This window comes from Oryzias latipes, chromosome 7 (genome assembly GCF_002234675.1).
Source record: "Oryzias latipes chromosome 7, ASM223467v1".
NCBI classification, from domain to species: Eukaryota; Metazoa; Chordata; class Actinopteri; order Beloniformes; family Adrianichthyidae; genus Oryzias; species Oryzias latipes.
The window spans coordinates 10,907,928-10,927,989 of record NC_019865.2 but is presented as its reverse complement, the minus strand read 5'-3'; the positions used below and the strand labels follow the sequence as shown (position 1 = coordinate 10,927,989).

The 20,062-nt window shown below is 39.0% G+C and overlaps 2 protein-coding genes across 4 annotated transcripts; both read left to right on the top strand.

Annotated features, from left to right (window-relative positions):
• Positions 1 to 1,931: 1,931 nt before the first annotated feature.
• Positions 1,932 to 16,376, top strand: znf335 (zinc finger protein 335). Of its 3 annotated transcripts, none has more exons than XM_011477031.3 (28): positions 1,932 to 2,287; positions 4,151 to 4,344; positions 4,432 to 4,699; positions 4,818 to 4,895; positions 5,102 to 6,256; positions 6,336 to 6,515; positions 6,619 to 6,807; positions 6,894 to 7,146; positions 7,223 to 7,400; positions 7,514 to 7,626; positions 7,697 to 7,715; positions 11,713 to 11,829; positions 11,937 to 12,013; positions 12,159 to 12,319; positions 12,618 to 12,838; positions 12,965 to 13,064; positions 13,151 to 13,239; positions 13,329 to 13,585; positions 13,664 to 13,775; positions 13,864 to 14,061; positions 14,141 to 14,283; positions 14,383 to 14,522; positions 14,655 to 14,752; positions 14,836 to 14,916; positions 15,140 to 15,217; positions 15,299 to 15,340; positions 15,464 to 15,563; positions 15,734 to 16,376. In XM_011477031.3, exons 2-28 carry the CDS (start codon positions 4,153 to 4,155, stop codon positions 15,853 to 15,855), a joined length of 4,761 nt encoding a protein of 1,586 aa, XP_011475333.1. In that variant the 5' UTR covers positions 1,932 to 2,287; positions 4,151 to 4,152; the 3' UTR covers positions 15,856 to 16,376. The 3 variants fall into 3 exon arrangements, with proteins under 3 accessions (XP_011475333.1, XP_011475330.1, XP_011475332.1); XM_011477028.3 differs by having other exon boundaries at positions 1,934 to 2,287; positions 14,836 to 14,925; XM_011477030.3 differs by lacking the exon at positions 1,932 to 2,287 and adding an exon at positions 2,414 to 3,085 and having other exon boundaries at positions 14,836 to 14,925.
• A 516-nt stretch (positions 16,377 to 16,892) lies between these two features.
• Positions 16,893 to 19,261, top strand: LOC105354358. Its single transcript, XM_011477027.3, has 6 exons — positions 16,893 to 17,053; positions 17,143 to 17,451; positions 17,632 to 17,770; positions 17,852 to 17,970; positions 18,058 to 18,104; positions 18,218 to 19,261. Exons 1-6 carry the CDS (start codon positions 16,972 to 16,974, stop codon positions 18,368 to 18,370), a joined length of 849 nt encoding a protein of 282 aa, XP_011475329.2. The 5' UTR covers positions 16,893 to 16,971; the 3' UTR covers positions 18,371 to 19,261.
• Positions 19,262 to 20,062: the final 801 nt, after the last annotated feature.

The window sequence follows — 20,062 nt, the reverse complement described above, 5'->3', positions numbered from 1 at the left end:
CAGCTTTGTCATTTGATATTTGTTTCAGGCACTGGACTTGTTGTTCAGTAGGAGAAATATAGATTTAAAATTCCTTGCTCATTTGTGCAATGCCTGCCCATACATAGCTATGATCACTTTAATTTAAAGTTTAAAGTTGCATGTAGCTGATAGGAATAACTGCTTTGTCTTTCTAAATGGATGCTCAAAGGATTCACTACTAGTTCTGCTCCTTCTAATTGCCCTTATAGAATAAACTGTATCTAACCTGCATTTGTGCTGACACACTCCATTTCATCCATCCCCACTAACACATAGAGTTCTCAATAACTTTGCTCTATGGTGTCTAAATGATAATGTTCATGCCTATCAGCTAACAAGAATTTTCTCTTCAAGGCCCTTGCATACCCACGATTCGTGGAAGTCCTTGTCCAGAACTGATGAGAGATCCTTTAGGAGTCAGCCCCCACAATCATTAAACTAGCTGTCTGTTTGGGAGTCTGTTACAAGCTCAATTTGTGCTTTTAAGTTAAATTTTAAGACACTACTTGGGAAAACATTTCATGTATTTATTCACTGGATTAAAAAAAACTATGTAGGACTGTTTTAGTCCTATTGAGTACTTGTATTTGGTCCTTTGTAATATCTATTTTAAATCATCAATCCCTTATCGAAAATTGATGTGTGAAGTAACTCAAGAAATGTGTTTTAATGCCAAAAAAATGTTGATCTTGCATGTGTCAGAGCACTGGTTCTGAAATTCTGGGATATTTCTAATAGATTGGTCAACCTCTGATCGAAATTTCTCAAGTTCAGCTCCCACCCTGCCCACTCCTGTATTGAAGTGTCCTTAGACAAGACACCGATTCCCACATTGCTTTTGGTAGTTATAGGTTGGTGCCAGTGTTCAGCAGCGGAGCCACCACGAGTGAGTGAGTCTGTGCATGGGTGAATGGGCCTGTGACTGTAAAGTGCCTTGAGCCTTCTAAGAAATGTAGTAAAGCAAAAGAGGAGGCACAATTATTTGCAACTATGGGGTGTGACACTTAATCGATGATTCCATTTATATTTCTATGACACAAACAGGTCGCCCTGTATGAGGCAAGTTGTTAATTTAAATGACCTATGCCATTATAAAATTGTTTCAAAATGAAATAAATCAATTATAGAAATCTGGAAAATATCATTTAGGTTGAGGGACAGTAGGTTTATTTAACCATAACAAAAAATGACCAAGTGGATCACCTCTAACAACACGCACATGTGATGGCAGGAAAAAATGACCAAGCCCTCATTACAGTCCCATGTGTGGAAACACATTGAAATTTGCAAAGACGTGATCTGTGTGTTAGAATGTTCTAATGATGTTCCAAATGTCATATTTTGATGTGGAAAAAACAACAGAGGGCTGAACTTCATGAAACTAAAATGTGAATGGATTTGCCTTTAATTCTTGTTTACTTTTGTGTTTGTACACATTTTTAATTTACACTTCATTATGTTGCAAGAAATCTGGAAAACTTCACTTGTACTGTTCAGTACCCAGGTATTTATCTCTGAGTCACGGTTGAATTTTTGACAAAAGATCAATTTTAGGTCAGTGAATCTGATTGTTCAAAATGAACCAATATTGACTTTTAAATTATAATATGAATCAGATCACTGATTAAATGAATTGTTACTCACCTAAAACTACGTACAGTCTGTGGCTACTTTATTTTCGATGTGTGAAAAACCCACCATTGGAGTTTTCATATTTTGCTTGGCAAATCAAATGTTTTTTGTGCTAGTCCTAGTGGTGTGGTAGTTTTCTATTTGCTCACTTTTATAAATACACTTTCCATCAAAGGCAAAACAACAACAACAACAACAACAACAACACAATATTTATGTCAAGAGCTAACCATTCCACCAGTCCAAAAGAAAGATGAGAACAATGTGATTTCTTTATTTTTTAAAACTGGATCCCAAAAGTATTTGAGATCGTATTACTCCGCCGCTAAAAACCCTAGTCCACGAGCTCATAGATCTGTTTTGTTTTGCTTTATTTCCCTCACAGACACGTTTATTAATGAAAAAATATTAAAGGGAAAAAAGCTTGTAAAAAAAATCTGTCAGAAATAATAACTCCTTGATGGCGGAGGACGCAGTCATAAACCAAAATATAAATAAGATCCGGTTGGACGGACAGGAAGCGAGGAGATACTCATGGCGCCCGACTGAAAAGAACCAACCATTATTAGTTCCCATTTTGTGCTCCACTTGGCGCGTCTACGCTAAACGATACTCTTCTACACGAACATACACGGTAAGAAAAAACAGTTGTGACCCCAATAATAGAGATGGATTTTTTAAAATCATTTTCTTCAGGGAGAGTATTTGGGCGGTCTGCCACTGCTGAGGCCCTCGAGGTCCCCTGACCAGTAGAGCTTTCAGAATGCCTGAGTGGAAAATAGACGTCTATGGTGCAACGGAGCAGGCAGGATCGTGGGCAGCTAGGCCAGCTCAAAACGCCCAAACGCAGCAGTTTGGGTTAATTCGGCTATTTGTGAACGCTCAGTTTATACATAAATGCTAGGACATTTAAGTCCCTAAAATGTATTACGTCAAATAGACGCAAACAATTTTTTTAGCATATGTGATGTATGCAGTTTTGTTGTTATAAAAAAGAACTGATTGAGCTAACGACAATGCTGCGTAACTAGCTTAATGCTAACCCATTAGCCGTTGTGGTCGTAGACATATTGAGGTAAAACATTACTCTGACGGATTAAAATGAGATAACGTAAGACAAATTTCTCCACAAATAAAGTGTGTCTCAATAAGTGAACAAGAGATGGCTATCTTCTTTTGTTAAAGCACAGAATCTCCCACTCCAAACATATACATTCATGCTAACTTCCTCCATTGTTTTACCCCGGCTATACTATACTCAGAAAGGATTGCTGTTATAATTCAAACTGGAGAATTACATTATTTATTTTATTCCGACGGATTTCTTTTATGCCTTTTAACACAAACTTGAGGGAACTATAAGTTGGATGCTTCATTATAGAGTTAAGCAATTCCTAAACACTAAAAGCAAACTAACACGGACATACAAAAGGTAATTTGGGTTGTCTGGTATTTTAACAACGAACCAATTAATGTATTCACGTACATTAGATTTAAGGAGTTTGTAAAATTAAAGAGTTTTGCCTTATTTATTAACCATGTTTTTTTGTTTTTACAATTTGTTTTGTTTACATTTGACAGCAGTTTTAAATAGCATTGTCTTTATTATTTGTTTGAATTACCGTAACTAATAGTGTTTGAACTGGTACAAACCCTTGTAAAGTACAAGTCAAATAATATATTTGTAAAAGAATACAATTTCTGCAGGTTTGTGTGGGACTTTATTTCATCTAAACTGGGTTAGATCAAACCCAAAGTGTTCCAGAAACAATATTATGATAAAACTTCTTTTCATGTCAGATGAAACACAAGGCAGAGTCATCAATGTTTTCTTACCTTTTCATGCTGTAGGAAAAATTTCATCAAGTACAGTAAGCGTAAGATTATCATACAGTTGGCCAATGAAACAACCATGTTTTTTTGAGGATCTTTTTTAGATTTATAACATCTTCAGCATTTTGCACATTTTATGAGATCCTCATTTAGACACGGGGATGATCTGCAGGTCAAGAACAGTCTCATGATGCTTCTGGCTCTATGTTAGGATTCATGCTACAGATAAACTCAGCAGTGACTTGATGAGAAGACGTTTGGAGCAGCGTCTTTATGTATTTTTCTAGTCCGAGTTATTTCTCATGAGGACTCGGACATAATTTGATGAGCTTGCAGCTGTGTTTGCTTATCAGAGAAGATACTTACTGCACATAGAGGACCACAAAGTAATTTAAAAAAGTTTAAAAATATCTGCTAACTCAGTCTTAAATAAGTCAATTCGATTTGAAGTCAGTTAAATAGTTGACAGTCATTTAGATGTTTGCACATCTTGGTGCTAAAAAAAAGAATAAGAACTGAGATCTCAAATCTCGGTCTATATTCTATGAGACTGTTCTGAAGTTCAGCTGTTGATATTAGTCCAAGGGTAACCTAACCAAGTTGTTACTGTTTTAATCAAGTATTTTTGATCCTTAGCTTTGTGATTTCTTTTTCCTTTGGAAAGTTATGGATGCAGAGGAGAATGAGGTGGAGAGCAGCAGTGATGCAGGGCCCTCAGGGATGGAGGAGCCGTCTGAAAGTGGAATGGGTATGGAGTCATCTGAGGCCATGTCCGCAGATAGCAGTGATGCTGCTGCCCCTCACGCGCAGGCCCCAGAGTCAGACTGTCATGTGGGACAGAGCTCAGAGGGTCTTGTGGTAAGTTCATTTCCTTTATTCTTGTGGGAGAAAACCATCATAAACTTGGTCTTTCATGATGGATTGTTGTCTTTACTTTCTGGAAAGGTGTTCATTCCAGAAACCAGCTCCAGTACAGATGTCAGAGTTTCATCAGTTCACCTCCCAGACTCGTCCTCCATTGCTCCGTCCACCAGTGTGTCCACTGTGACTCAATCAGTGCTGGTGTCTGAATCAGCACAAGTGCTGGTCCACTCCAGCGCCGTGTCAGAAGGAGCCATGGTGGTTTCTGACTCCACTGCCTCCACTTCATCCGATCTTGGCTCTGCCATTGATAAGATCATAGAATCCACTATTGGCCCTGATATAATGAATGGTATATTCTATGAAAATTCTTATTTCTTATTGTACAATATGCACAGGACACCTTTGATGTAAAGTTATTTTTGAAAAATGGGTCAGATTTGTAATTATGTCTGTGTGTCATTTTTAAGGATGCATAGCAGTTACCAGTGCAGAAGATGGAGGTGCAGAAACTACACAGTACCTGATATTACAAGGACCAGATGATGGTATACTGCACATTTGCTTATTCATTTGAATTTCAATATTCTCTAAATCATGAAATGTGGTCGCAAAACAAGTAAAATATGTTTTATATTTCCCAACTTATTTAGACAAAATAGAAAACTCTTACATTTTACTGAGGCACAAGAAAACTTGTGGTTTCTTTAAATAAAATGTGTGCAAACCATGAATATGTGCTTGTTTAATGCAGGGGCTCCTATGGTGGCTCAGATGTCATCCTCCTCTTTCTCCAATCGTGTGGCTATTGACGCTCTCCCTGAAGGTCCAACATCCACCTGTCTGGATCAAGGAGACCTGCAGGGCAGTCTGGAACCTGACCAGCCCGATGATCGGCCTGGATACTCCGGTTACCCTGAGGACAGCAGCAGTCAGCCTGACCAACCTCAACACTCCCACCCCTCCCAGTACATGGACTGCAGTGCAGACGGACCAGACCAGACAAAGGAGTCCTCATCTTCCTATGTGCAGTGTTCAGTTGAAGAACCTGACCAAACGCGCTCTCAGTCAAGCTTTCCTGACTACAGCGGGAATAACAGTGATCAGGACATGCTGGGATATGTGGAGTGCAGTGGGGCAGACTCAAATCCAACCAGCCGCAGTCACCACGTGGTAGAGTGCAGCAACGGGTATTTTGAGTGTGTAATTAATGACGGAGAGAAGCCACAGCACTCCCGCAATTACATTGACAGCAGCGCAGACCACAAGACCCAGACAAGACGCCAATATGGGGCTGATTACAGTGGAGACTGTGCAGACTCTGAGCAGCCAGGTTGTTCCAGGTACCAGTCAAGGGATGATGATGATGAAGATGACGAGCAAAACCAGGACCCCGATCAACCGCAGCACTCTCAGCAGCAGCCCCAACACTCCTGTTACATGGAGAACAGCAATGGGCCTGAGGCGTCTGTCTATGCTGATGACAGCTCCTCGTCAGAACCCCCACAGGCAGACACAGCTGGTTCTGGTGGACTCCCTGAGGCACTGGAGTGCAGTGAAAGCCAAAGTGGGATCTATATTAGCAGCAGTGGCACATATGTGTCTTTTCTGCTTGCCCAGCAGAGCTCTCCTAGACAAGAAGAGCCCCAAGGTTCCCATGATGAAGCTGGACAGTCTCCTAGACAAGAAGAGCCCCAAGGTTCCCATGATGAAGCTGGACAGTCCAGAGACATGAAAACCCCACCTGCAGCTGAGGGTTCTGGAAACCAGCCACCAAACCTGGCTGAGTTAGAGGACCTGATGGAGGTGGTGATCGTACAACAGTTCAAGTGCAAGATGTGTCCATACAAGAGCACGTCCAAGGACACACTCATCAACCATATGAAGGACAAGCACTTCAAACCTGCAGGTAGGCCTTCTGATCACCCACTACTGCAATGTGTGACCGCTTTCTTTAGTTGTCACTATCACAGCTGTTTCCTTTGCAGGAGAATCACCAAAGAAGCGTAAACGTGGACGTCCTCCTAAAAGTGAAACATTAGCCCGTCAGAAAGCAGAGAGGGAGGCGGCGGAGGAGAGGAAGGCAGCAGAGATGAAGGATAAACCTCAGAAAGCGGAAGAGGAGGAAGACGATATTGTTGATGCTGGTGCTATTGATGATCCTGCAGGTCAGGGAGACTAAAGATTTCACCCTAAATAAATCTGGCCTTACATTGATTCCTTCTCTGAACTTTAATTCATCTATTCTGTTGATAATCTGTTTGTTTACAGAGGACAGTGACTACAGCCCTGCTGATGATGATGGCAAAGGAAGACCTCCAGCTGTTCTGAGGAAACCCTCTACTCCCATTTCCTCCTCCTCCTCCTCCTCCTCTTCCTCCTCCTCACAGGGACGGCCTCGGCGAAAGGTGGGCCGTCCAAGAAAGTACTATGTTTCTGATGAAGCTCACAGCGGTAAAGGTTAGCTTTCAGTACATTGGAGCAAAGTTAACAGAATCAATTCAGAATATCTATGATGTGATTCTTCTAAATCTTTTCTTTCACAGAAGCAGAAAGCACTGACACGATGGCGGGTGTAGATCCTAGCACACCCGAGGAGGCAAGCTCCTCTGGTTTGGGCAACAATACAGAAATGTTGTCTCTTGGAGACAAAGCGGTAGCTGCAATAAGCCAGTCAGACTCTGAAAACAAAGACCCGTCATCCAACTCGCAACCCGAGGAGGAGTTTTTCCCAAAAAAGCGTGGCAGACCTTCCAAGCGTTTCTTACGCAAGAAATATAAGAAATACATCAATCGAAAGTAAGTCTCAAATGTTAAATGTTTTAAAAATGATTAGGAAATAGGACAAGGCTTAACCTCTCTCCTAATGTTTCAGTCGGTACTATAAGTCCTTTAAACCTCTCCTGCGACCTCACAACTGCTGGATCTGTGGCTCCCGGTTCCTTACTCAGGACGATTTGCGCTTTCATGTAAACTCTCATGAAGGCAATGACCCAGAGTCTTTTAAATGCCTGAAGTGCAACTATCGCTGCAAGCGCTGGTCCTCTCTCAAGGTTTGCAGAGAAAAACAAGTTTCATTCCTAACGTTTACTTACGACTCTATTCATCCTTTCAAAAAACGTTTTTAACTACCGAGAATTGATTTTTATTTTTAATTTTTTTACAGGAGCACATGTTCAATCACGAAGGCACAAAGCCTTTTAAATGTGAGGAGTGTGACTATTCAAGTGTCTACCGCAAAGATGTCATTCGCCATTCAGCCGTCCACAACAAAGACAAGTTAGTATCTAAAGAAACACGTTCTAAAAGTGTGGAACATCTGACTGATTCATTCTATTCTGTCTTACAGGAAAAGAAAGACTGAATTGGTAAGAAAACTACTTTTTCCCTTTTTGAAAACTTTGTTAAAGTATTTTTGAATACTAATTAATCTGCATAGAATACCGTATTTTCCGGACTATAAGTCGCTGCGGAGTATAAGTCGCACCAGCCCAAAAATGCATTACAAAGTAGAAAAAAACACAGATAAGTCGAACTGGACTATAAGTCGCATTTTGACGGGAAATTTATTTGACAAAATCTGAGACCAAGATATAATAACTTGCACAAACTCATATGACACAATCATAGCAGACTGTTTATCTCATAATTTCACAGTAATTCTTTCTCATACTTATTTATTTATTCCTTTCATGAAGCATCATTGGCCAACTAATACTCTGTTGTCATCCTGTATTTGTAGAAACAGTTGTCATTTTTATTGCATTTCTGAATCTATGAAATCATTGGAAAATAGAATATTATGTTGTTAGCCTTCAAGATCTTACTGTAAAAAAAAGTTTGCTGATTCTCTGAGTCACTTAACATACTCTTAACACTTAACATACCTCATACATTGGTAAACCCCAATATTCTGTGGGATACGTTAAAAGCAGTCTTGAGAGGAAATTTAATTGCCATTACATCGGCACAAAATAAAGAAAAAAAGGATAAATACAACCAGAAAGTGGCAATTTTAAACAACTTAGAAAAACAACATAAGCAAAGTCAATCTCAAACCATCTTGCAACAAATTAAAACACTAAGGACAGAAATAAATGACATTTTAACTGAAGAAATTGAAAAGAAAACAAGGTTTGTTAGACAAATGTATCATGATTCCGGCCCAAAGGCAAACAAATTGTTAGCAAGACGATTAAGAAAACAACAATCTAATAATACAGTAACTAGTATCAAAAAACCCGAAACAGACAAATTAACAGATGATCCAGAGGAAATACTAGAAATTTTTCAGAATTTCTACAAAGATTTATATTCAAAGCCCTCACTAGCAAGTGCAGACGATGTAACTAGCTTTCTTAACTCACTTGATTTACCATCAATAGGAGAAATGCAAAACAGAGTATTACAATCAGAAATTAGGACAGAAGAAATTAGATTAGCTATTGGAAAATTAAAGACCTGCAAGACACCCGGTAGTGATGGGTTCCCTTCTGAAATATATAAGCTGTTTGAAAGTGACCTGTCACCTTTACTGCTGAGATGCCTTAATTGGACTTTAAAGGAAGGAACTATCCCCCCTTCATGGCAGGAAGCAGTGGTTTCTCTTATCCCTAAGGAAGGGAAGGATTCAAAATTATGCAAAAACTTCAGACCAATTTCTGTTTTGAATGTAGACTTTAAAATATATACATCAATATTAAGCAAAAGATTTGAACTTTTTGTATCTGATCTAATAGATGAAGACCAGACGGGTTTCATTAAAGGACGCCAGACACAAGACAATATTAGGAAAAGTCTACATATCATTAACCATGTACAAATGAAGGGAATTAAATCTGCACTTATTAGCCTAGATGCAGAAAAGGCCTTTGACAGTGTTAGCTGGGAATTTTTATACTTGGTCCTTAAAAAGTTTGGATTTGAGGAGAATTCTATTAAAATTATTAAAGCATTATACCAAGCCCCAACAGCAAGAATAAAAGTAAATGGAAATCTGTCAAATAGAATTAAATTAGAAAGGGGCACAAGACAAGGCTGTTGTTTAAGCCCAACTCTCTTTGCATTATACATCGAACCATTAGCACAAGCTCTGCGACAACACGAAGCCCTCGAAGGAATAGAGATAAGCAACACAAAGCACATAATTGGCCTCTTTGCAGATGACATAATAATTTTTCTCAAGAACCCAGACAACGAGCTTCCTATACTGATGGACTTTTTGAAAGTATTTGGTCACTATTCCGGATATAAAATTAATATAGATAAAACCCAAATTCTTACACTAAACTACTCTCCGTCTAAACAGATTAAAGAAAGTTACAATTTGAAATGGGAAAGTAAGACAATAAAATATCTGGGGGTCATCCTTACTAAAGAGATTGACAAACTATATGAAACAAATTTTGATCCGATTGAACAAAACATGCAAAAAAATCTGCAAAAATGGAAAACTTACCCCTTAGATCTCAGCTCTAGAGTAAAAATAATTAAAATGAATATCACCCCACGATTTCTCTACCTATTCCAGGCTTTACCAGTAAGAATACCACAGCATAAGTTTAATTTATGGAATAAAAATATATCTAGATTCATTTGGAATGGGAAAAAACCTAGGATAAGGTTTTCCACCCTTCAGTTATCAAAAGACAGAGGGGGGTTGGCATTACCAAATCTCAAAGAATATTTTTATGCAGCACAGCTGAGACCATTAGTCTGTTGGTGTGTACCAGAATATGAAGCAAGGTGGAAAGAATTAGAGATTAAAAGCTTAAACATACCAATACAAACGATTATAGGAGACGCTAAATGTACTGACTATGACCAAAGTAATGTTGACTTAATTACATCCTTTACAATAAAACTATGGGAAAAAGTAGTTAAAGAATACAAACTTCAAAAGGAAATAAAAATACTCAGTTGGATTGCTTATGATCCAAAATTTCAACCAAACCGATATGATTCAACATTTAGACACTGGATAGACAATGGCATAACTGCATGGTACTCTATTACAAAAGACGGAAATCTACTTAGCTTTAGGGAATTAAAAAATAAATTTGGATTGGGAAATCAAGATTTGTTTAGATATCTACAAATTCAGGACTTTTATACAAGGGAAATTAAACCTAACCTAGAACCTAAAAAAAGATACAGTATAACTAAAGTAATATTAGACGCTTATAAAAACAGTAAAACAAGGGTTATCTCATCTTTTTACCGTTCTTTTACTGAAAACAGGAAAAGTTCATCATTTTACATTAAAAGTAAATGGGAATCTGAGCTTAATCAAAAGATTACAGAAGAAGACTGGTTTAAAATGTGTTTCACACAGTGCTCTTCTACCAGCTCTCAAATATGGAAGGAATTTGCATGGAAGAATCTCACACGGTATTTTATAACGCCCCAAATCAAAAGCAGACAACTAAAAAATCTACAGGCTTGCTGGAGACAATGTGGGGGTCAAGAAGGGAATCATACTCATATTTTCTGGTCATGTCCTAAATTACTATCTTTTTGGAATGATGTAACAACTGTCATAAAAAATGTTATTGGATATCACCTGCCAAACGAGTTTACAACTCTGTATCTGGGTAATATTGAAGACTCTGTACTGAATGAAGATGTTTACCTAGTAAGGATATTACTCTTGGCAAGCAAGAAAACGATAACAAAAAAATGGCACAAAGTAGAGCCCCCTGGAAAAGAAGACTGGTTGAAGATCATATGGACCATTTACTCAGTGGAAAAATTGACATTTCTACTCAAATTAAAATTAGACGTTTTCAAAAAAAAATGGAAAAAATGGTACAACTATATGGAAAACCAATAAAAGGTTTAGAGGATTTCGTGTAGGTATTAATAAAAAAAAAAAAAAAAAAAAAAAAAAAATGTAATAACAATAAGAAAAACAGCCCAATTGCAGTTAGTTGTGTCTGTTCTGTTGTTTGTTGTGGTTGCTGACCCGTGTATGTAAATGCTGACAACTGAAAACGTTCAATAAAAACAAAGTAAAAAAAAAAAAAAAAAAAAAAAAAAAAAAAAAAAAACATACCTCATACATCAAATTGACCCAGGAACATCATCTCTGTTCCTCACAAATGAACATAACAGGAGGGTTAACAATGAATTTATTTCTAATATATGTCGCTGCGGAGTATAAGTCGCACTCCTTGCCAAACTATGAAAAAAGGGCGACTTGTAGTCTGGAAAATGCGGTAATGAAGATTTGTATTTATTTGCAGAACATGCATTTAAAAAAAAAAAAATGATTCACCCAGTTTTGATCAAAGTGCTGATGTTTCTATTTTGTATAAAATTTAGGATTAACTTAAAGCTAAAATAAAACGTGATATATCTTTCCAGGCACCAAAGGTGTCAGAGTTCCCCTGCCCTGTATGTGGCAGAGTTTACCCCATGCAAAAGAGGCTCACCCAGCACATGAAGACCCACAGCTCAGAGAAACCACACATGTGTGACAAGGTCAGAAATGTATTTTAATCACACAATATGACAGATTTTTCTATTTTTCTGCCATGAAAGGTTCCTCATCTTTGTTACTTTTTGTAAATGCTTTTCTGTCTTTGCAGTGTGGAAAATCCTTCAAAAAGCGGTACACATTTAAAATGCACCTGCTGACCCACATCCAGAGTCTTGGAGAAAACAAGTCAGTCTCAAAAATACAAAACTCCAAACTTGTAGAAAACACACATACCAGCATTTTGACTAAAATACATCCATTGATTTTTATCTACTTTTGGAGACGGCTGTGAGGTCATATAGGTGTTGACTATGTATTGTGCCTTTGGCAGGTTTAAATGTGAGTTTTGTGACTATACGTGTTCGAACAAGAAGCTGCTGCTCAATCATCAGCTGTCCCACACTAATGACAGACCCTTCAAGTGTGACTACTGTAAATATTCCACATCCAAAGAGGAATTTCTGGTCTCCCACCTGGCTATTAAGCACACAGGTCAGTGTCTTCATTATTGTCTGTGTCTGGCAAAACATGTCAGAATAGAATAGAAGTGGCGGCCATAAATTGGGTGTGGTACACAAGAATCAACATTAATCCCATACCAAAACAAGAGAGAAAAGCAATACAAGTATTATGCAACTATTACTTTATATATATATATTTCAAACATAAAAATACCTGTCAAATTCTAATGTTCCTCTCTTCTGTTGAAAAAGGACTGCACTCTTTAAGGAGACTTATAAAGTGGATACGTGTATGTATGGCATTCGGGTTGTTTTGTATTTGTGTGCAGGAGAGAAACCCTTCTCCTGCGACATGTGTCACTTCATGACCAAGCACAGGAAGAACCTGAGGCTACACGTGCAGTGCCGCCACCCTGAAGCTTTTGACGAATGGTCTCTAGCTCACCCCGAAGAGCCTGCAATGAGACGACGAAGACCTTTCTTCAGCCTGCAGCAGATTGAAGATCTCAAACAAAAGAACGACGAAGCACAAGATTTGCAAAATACTATTGTGAGTTTGTTCAAAGTTTAGGTATTTGTTCAGGTCCAGACTGGATTTAGCTTCATCATATTCTATATTTTGAAAGCAGCTGGGACAGTAGTGAGCCGTGTTATTTCATTACACATCTGTTCGTAGGTCACAGTGGATTCTGCAACTCTGCAGGCCATGCAGGGGATGGATAAAGCTTCAGTGTCTCAAGATGCCTTAGGAAACACTACAATAATTTATGAACAAAGTATGCAATGGTTTTATTATGGCAAATTTTCTGAGGAGTTTGTTTCTGTTAAAGGAGAGTTGATGATGCTTGAATATGTTCCTCAGCTGAATCCTCTGATCTCTCTGCTCAAAACGCCCTGGACCTGCTGCTGAATATGAGCAACGCTCGAGAACTAGTGGGAAACGGCTTGCAGGTGCATTAAAACATCCCTCTGTACATTTGTTGGAGACGCCGTTGTAGATGTTGTTGCGTTGAACGGTGTGAACTGGCTGTGTTCCACAGGTAGCAGTGCTGAAGTCGGATGGAAAAACCTTGGAAAATGGCGCCCTGAGTTCTGTAACGGCGGCACCCGGTCAAACACAAAAGATTGTGACCTTCCACGTGTCTGAAAATGGAGAGACGGTGCTGCAGGAGGCCTATGAGGCTGCCACCTCTGAAACAGGAGAGCTAACCCACATCGCCATCGAAGCCTGTGAGGCAGCAGAAGATTTCTGTGTGGAGGAGCAAGCTGCTACAGAAATACACAACGCCAGCTACAGGTAACTTTTAAATGACACCTGGATTCATTTGTATAAAGTTGCAATAAATTCTAATCTTGTAAACTGTCGCCTCTCCAGTAATGGTGAGAACAGTTCTCAGATTTTAGAAGTCTCAGAATCTGAGAGCCTAAAGGGTGACAAGTACTATCTGACTTCTGCACTGGCTGATGGCATTCTGCAACAAGTGGAGGTAACCATTGTTTAAAATGTCTGATTTGTGTTTTATAAAGATGTAAGCCCTTTTATACGTGTCTGATTGTGATTTTTGACTTTGCCAGTTGAGCAGCGAAGCTCCAGCTTCTCCTTCTGCAGTGGGTTCTCCCAGTCTCGGCACAAAGAGGTTTTCCTGTCGCATCTGCATGGAGACCTTCCATGGACGTTCTGACATGGAAAACCACAAGAGGGCGCACTTGGACCCCAACACCTTTAAGTGTACAGACTGTGAATTCACCTCCACCTCCTGGTCTGAGGTCAAAGTGAGTCCTACAGAAGCATTTCTGAGAATTTCTGTTCAAGTTACAAATATATGTTTGTCTTTCTGACGTTGTCTGTCAGGCTCACTTGGGGCAGCATTCCTACCTGCGTCCCCATAAGTGCTCAAGCTGCAGCTTTGCTTCAAAGAACAAGAAAGACCTGCGCAGACACATGATGACCCACACCAATGAGAAACCATTTGCTTGTAAATTTTGTAGTCAAAGGTTGGTCCGTGACAAGATATCTGTTGGATTTAGACGGGACGTGCAACGGGACCTGCAACGAACAGCTATTAGTGACCATTTTCCTGCCTTTGTCTTTAGGTTTAATCGTAACGGTCATCTAAAATTTCACATGGAGCGTCTCCACAATCAGGATCATCCCACTCGCAAAAGCCGCACCGCCACATCTCAGCAAACCATCATCGTGCAGAGTGATGAGGAGGCTTTAGCCACACTGCAGTGTGAGGATCTACAGCTAACTTGGTTCTGAAAACAGATAAAACCAACAGGCTGAAAATAAATACAATCTTTGTTGAAAGCATCACCAAATGCAAAAATAAAACGGTTTACATGTTTGTTTGTGCATGCAACAGCCTTGCAGTCTCATCAGAGGGGGATCACTCCAGAGGAGCTGCAGGCTCTGGGACATGATCACATTGTTGTAGCTCAGGAGCAGACGATGTCTGACCAGGTAACAGCACAAGATACCAAAATGCAGGGGATTTTTCTTTCCTTAGAATGTCTTCATTTGAAATAACTATTTGCATTTTTCAGGAGGAAGGTACATACATCCAACAGATAACAACCATTGATGGGCAGACAGCAGTTCAGCAGCTCATGACTGGAGAAAACCAGGTGACTGAGGTTAGCAGCTTTTAGTTCTTTTATTTTACTTAAAAAAACAACAGAATAATAGAAGCAATTATTATGTTTTCAATATAATTTTTCTCTATAAATCATTATTCATGTGATGACATTTGGTGTTGGGGAAACGAAACAGCAAACCACTCAGAGGGGTGGCTTTTTTGGCTCAGTTTGTATCACCTCTCTTTTGTAACGTTTGCTCTCTTGGGTTCAGTACATAATCTCACAGGACGGAGTGCAGCTCATAATCCCTCAGGAATACGTGGTTGTAGCTGATGGTAACCACATACAGGTTAGTGTTGTTCCACCTTTTCTGTTAGACAACGATTGCTTTTGGAAGTGAGAATGTCTGTTTTCTGCAATTCTTCCCTAGATGGCAGACGGACAGATCATCCAGTACGAGCCAGAGCAACAGGTGAGGGGCCTTTTACTGATTTAAAACATTCCACCTTAAGAGAAAACGTTTTAAATTATTATTACTATGAATTGGTGTTTTTTTGTCAAGAAAGTCAATGCCTTGTCATTTCTGTGTGTATAGATTGCTGTAAGTCATGATGGTCAGATCCAGTATCTGCCAGTCAACTGTGAACAACAGATGGTGAATCCTGAAGACCTTGAAGCTGCTGCTCACTCTGCAGGTAATCCTATAAATATCAAATACTATGTATTAATGTCCACAAATGGACCTAATAAAAAACTTTCAAGCAATTGAAATGTGTTGGTAGAATGAGGACATCTATTTCTAACATAAATGAATACCATGAAGAAAAATATCACCTTAAAGACAAACTTATCTTTACTCCTGCAGCTGCAGCAGACGCAGCCATGGTGCAAACTCAGACCGTCTACACTGAAGCTACACCCGAACAGCTGGAGCAGCTGCAGCAACAGGGCGTCCAGTACGACGTCGTTACTTTCTCCAATGAGTAAAATAATCAAAGCGTGTGGAGCAGGACGAAAAGAAACCAAGGTGGAACGGTGACCTCAACTTATATTTGCATTCATGCATTTACCTGGCTGTAAAATAAAGCATCTTCTCCTCTGCAGCATCATCTGCTCTTGGCAGCAGCTCAGCTCAACATTAGCAGCTTTTTGTAAACAAGCATTTATTTAAAGAGGCTTTGTCTAAACTCCAGTTTATATGTGCCTCAGCAGCTTCCACTTGCAAGGCAATGTTATTCAAGCAAATGTTCACGCACAGTTCTAGGAAATTATATTATGTTTTAGTTTATTAGTGGAACAAAACAGAAAGATAATGTTTTATTTTGGTAATATTACAACATTGTTGTTTGTGTCGCTGCTGCAACTTTGTGGAACATTATTGTAAATACATTGCTGTATTCTTGCATTTTCTTCTGTAGATGTGCTTTGATTTCATTTGTAAAAAGTGTATAATAAGATAAAAGCTGACACCAAATAAACCACTCTGTGTACATGAGCATATATCCCAACGTGCCTGCATATTTCTCTGTACTCTCACTGACATTTATTTTTCACTAATAAACTTATAGCTCAACAGAAATTTTGAGGAAGTAAAAAGTTGTGACAGATTTGTGAGCTTAACTGTACTGTGTTTTATATGAAATCATGAATTTAATGACCATTTTTGTGGCTAAACTCCAGAAAAGAATCATTCCAGCAAAACATTTCACAAAAAATAATTTAATTCATCAGGTGAAAACACAAACTAGAATTTCTCGAGTGAATTAATTTAGAATTGTTTAATTTAAATGCAAAAGGGGGAAAATACAATCTTAACCTTAAGAATTCTGGGGCCTTTTTGTGTTTACAATTTTCTCTAATGTTTTGTCTTTTGTCTGTGGCGAACTTTTTAGTATAACCCCAGATTGGCAGGAGGGTAACCTACTAAAGGGTCCTCTGACCGTACACCCTTAACTCTTTTCATATTAACCTGAGTTGAAATATATTTCTTCACAGCTGCTTGAAACCCATCCCAAAGCAGCCACACGAGTGTAAAAGTCACCCAGTTGATGAATAAACTATTTCCTCTTCGTGTCTTTGTCTACAAGACGAGAAGAGGGAACTATGCATCTCTATTTCTTAAGCAAGAAACTCAACTCAATCTCAATCAAGATGAAGTTGGTCTTTTTCTTGTTCATTTTACTAAGTAAGGTTTTGCCGGTTTTTCTACATCAGTATTTGTTTTTGCAATGAATAGAAATGCTTTTTTAGTTTTGTTTTTTGTTTTTTCTCCAGATTTCTGTCACTCAGAAGGGAAGCAACAGCAGACGGAGAGGTTTCTGCCCATCTCCTTGAAGTTCTCCTTTCCTCCCTTTTACAACAGCTACACCAAATACTGCTGCAAACTGTATCCCGGAGGCTGCTACAGGCTGCTTGACAGTGCAGGCTACACCTGCGATTCCCTGCGAGGAAGAGTTAGAAAAACTGAGATGTATGGTTTGGTTGAATTTGAGATTTCAAATGTGCAGCTGGTGGATGCAGGCTTCTACAGATGCCGTGTGCAAGGAACCCCAGTCTACAGTGACTACTACATTGAGGTTTTTGGTAAGAATTTTCATTTTTAATGGTTATGTTGTTGTGAGATGTTCATCGTCTTCTCAAATATTCTTTTACATCTTCATGATATCTTGTGCCTGCTATTGTCCTCAGAGAAGGCTTCAGTAATTCATGTAGGTTTGTTTTTGGTTGTTAACTCAAGTGAATTCATGCTTTTGCCCCTTGCAGAAGTTTCCGATTACAGTGAGCAGACTCAATTTACCCTGACAACAACCACCAAAGCCCCCACCAAAGCCCCCACCAGCTCCACAGAACTCCCTGACTCCACAGGACCTGTTCTGGCTCAGGACCGCAGCGACAGCAGCAGGTCTTCACTCAGTTGCTCAGTCATGTCGTGCATTGCTGTAGTTGTTCAGGATCACATAAGATACATTTGCCTTCTTTCTAGAGCTTCCCGGGGGGTTAGCCTGCCGCTTATTGCTGTTGTGTCCATCACAGTGATGGTTTTTGTCACTGCAGTGATCGGTGCTGTTTATTGCAGAGTCAAGGCACAAAGTGAACAATCTGGTAAACCTAATCTTTTTCCAGAAACAAATGGTTTCTATTTTAAGACGGAAGCACTAATGTTGTGCTGTTTTTTCCCTTGTTTTGTAGACACGTGTGAAGGAACTCGATGTGAGTCACTCAAACAAGATGCCTTGGTAGGTCCGAAACAGGAAATGTAGTCTATATGACTCATTGTCAGGGAGACATTTTTGGGCTTTAAATGTTGTTTATTCCAGCAAAAGCCTCCTGACACAGTTTATATTTTTAGGAAGCAAATGGCATCGTCTACACAACAGTGGACTTTACAGCTCACCAGAAACCTGAGGTGGTTTATGCAAACCTGCAGGTGAACAAAACACAAGCAGGTGGCCCCGGAGCAGAGCATGATGGGACAGTGGAGTACTCTGTTTTGGCAAATTAGCTTTTCACATCTGATGAATTTAAAATCCCACTCCGATCCTCTTTTTATCAACTGTAAAAGGGTTGCCTGTGGTCTTTTAATGATCATTATGCCGTTTTTGGCCCCAAAAAACACGTCATTTTTCTAGGACATTGTTTCTGCAAAGAGTTCATTAGAAATTTGAGTTTAAGACCTTAATTTTCTTCATATATTTTCTCCATTGTGAGAAAAATGCCACAAGAACATGTTAAAAACACAAGGAAACACAATTTCCATCGGAGTGGGTCTTTAAAGCATTCCTTAAAACCTCCTATTCTGCTAACATAACTTTGTTGATGTTAAGTTATATTCATGAGGTTGAATGAAGAGGGTAGGATTTACCATACGTTCTTTATATTTGTGGAATTGCAACTCCAATTAGATAAATTATTACATTATTTGGTTTAAATACGCTCCTTGACAAAGGAATACATTCTGATAGGATTAAATGTACTTGTCATCTTAAAATGAGCCAATGACTTTGTGGTTTCTGTACTTGAGGATCTTCAGACATATATCTCATCATGACATCAGGTTATCTCACTTTCTATCAATGTCTGGCTTATTGTCTTTTTTACGTCAGTGGGTACCTGACCCTCTACCAGATCTGGTATTGTCCTCTATTCAGACCAAAAAAAAGTTGGATGTGTTTATTTTAATATTCTTTGCAAAAGGTCAAGTTTCTTTCTGGATCAAAGGTGGAAGAGAATTCACTGATTCTTATTTCTGTGACATTTCAGAGCATCACAAGCGTTTTTTTCTTCTTTCTTTTTGTTGTAAGGCATGGCATGGATTGACAGCCACTAGCTAAAATCTATTGTGGTAGCACATAAAAACCTATTTTTGCTTGAAAAATAAAGTATTTTGTAGCACATGCTTTGGTTATTTGATTAAACACAATGTTCCAAATTACTTCAGATGCTTTCTTGATATGCCTTACTAAATCTGGAAAACAGGGAGGGAATTAGCTTGATGAAGGTTTAAGAGGAGAAAGGAGAAAATAACAGTACTTGTTCATAAATCACATCACTTTTAGGTGATCGTATTAACCTAGAAGAGACACAAGAGCAGAAAAGTAAAATAAAAAATCATATTCAGGATGAAGCTGAATTGAAGTGTTTTCTTTATGTGCAGTGCAGTTTGTGAAAAGGGCAAAGCAGAGGAGCATGGCGGCAAAAGATTCGTTTATTTGTGTTCTACAGATTTCCAGCTGAAGGCGCCAGGCTGGTCCTGCTTAATTATTTTTATTAGACTTTTCACGTCAGAGCATTTGTTGGCTGTTTAATCTTGGGTCAAAAAAATGGGGAAAATCTGTGACAAATGGTAAAGCATGACTGTATGAGTCAGATCTCCATAGTGGCCAGCAGAAACTTGAACCAAGACTTTCATGTCTTACAAACACGGATTGCGCCAACAATTATGGAAGCCACCGTGCCAACGATCACCTGGCAGCCCTGCACAGCAGGTTGCATTTCGACTAGCAAGACTGAAAAAATAATGTAAAAATTAATCCGGGAGGTTTTGAGTTAACAATGTTTCATTCACGTTTATTTAATTCACTTGAGATCTTTGCTCAAATGTATTAGTTTTGGGTACATTTCTTTGTACATGTCCATCGTTTTGTGAGTGGGATTTTGGTGATTTGTGTAGTCCAGAGCCTAATGCAGGTTCTCG

Bases quoted from the DNA above. Each gene is read 5' to 3' on its own strand.
- znf335 (XM_011477028.3), top strand. From the start codon at position 4,153: ATGGATGCAGAGGAGAATGAGGTGGAGAGCAGCAGTGATGCAGGGCCC. The intron at 6,516-6,618 runs GTCAGGGAGACT...GTTTGTTTACAG, and splicing joins TGCTATTGATGATCCTGCAG to AGGACAGTGACTACAGCCCT. The intron at 11,830-11,936 runs GTCAGAAATGTA...CTGTCTTTGCAG, and splicing joins AACCACACATGTGTGACAAG to TGTGGAAAATCCTTCAAAAA.
- LOC105354358 (XM_011477027.3), top strand. From the start codon at position 16,972: ATGCATCTCTATTTCTTAAGCAAGAAACTCAACTCAATCTCAATCAAG. The intron at 17,452-17,631 runs GTAAGAATTTTC...TGCCCCTTGCAG, and splicing joins CTACTACATTGAGGTTTTTG to AAGTTTCCGATTACAGTGAG. The intron at 18,105-18,217 runs GTAGGTCCGAAA...TTATATTTTTAG, and splicing joins CACTCAAACAAGATGCCTTG to GAAGCAAATGGCATCGTCTA.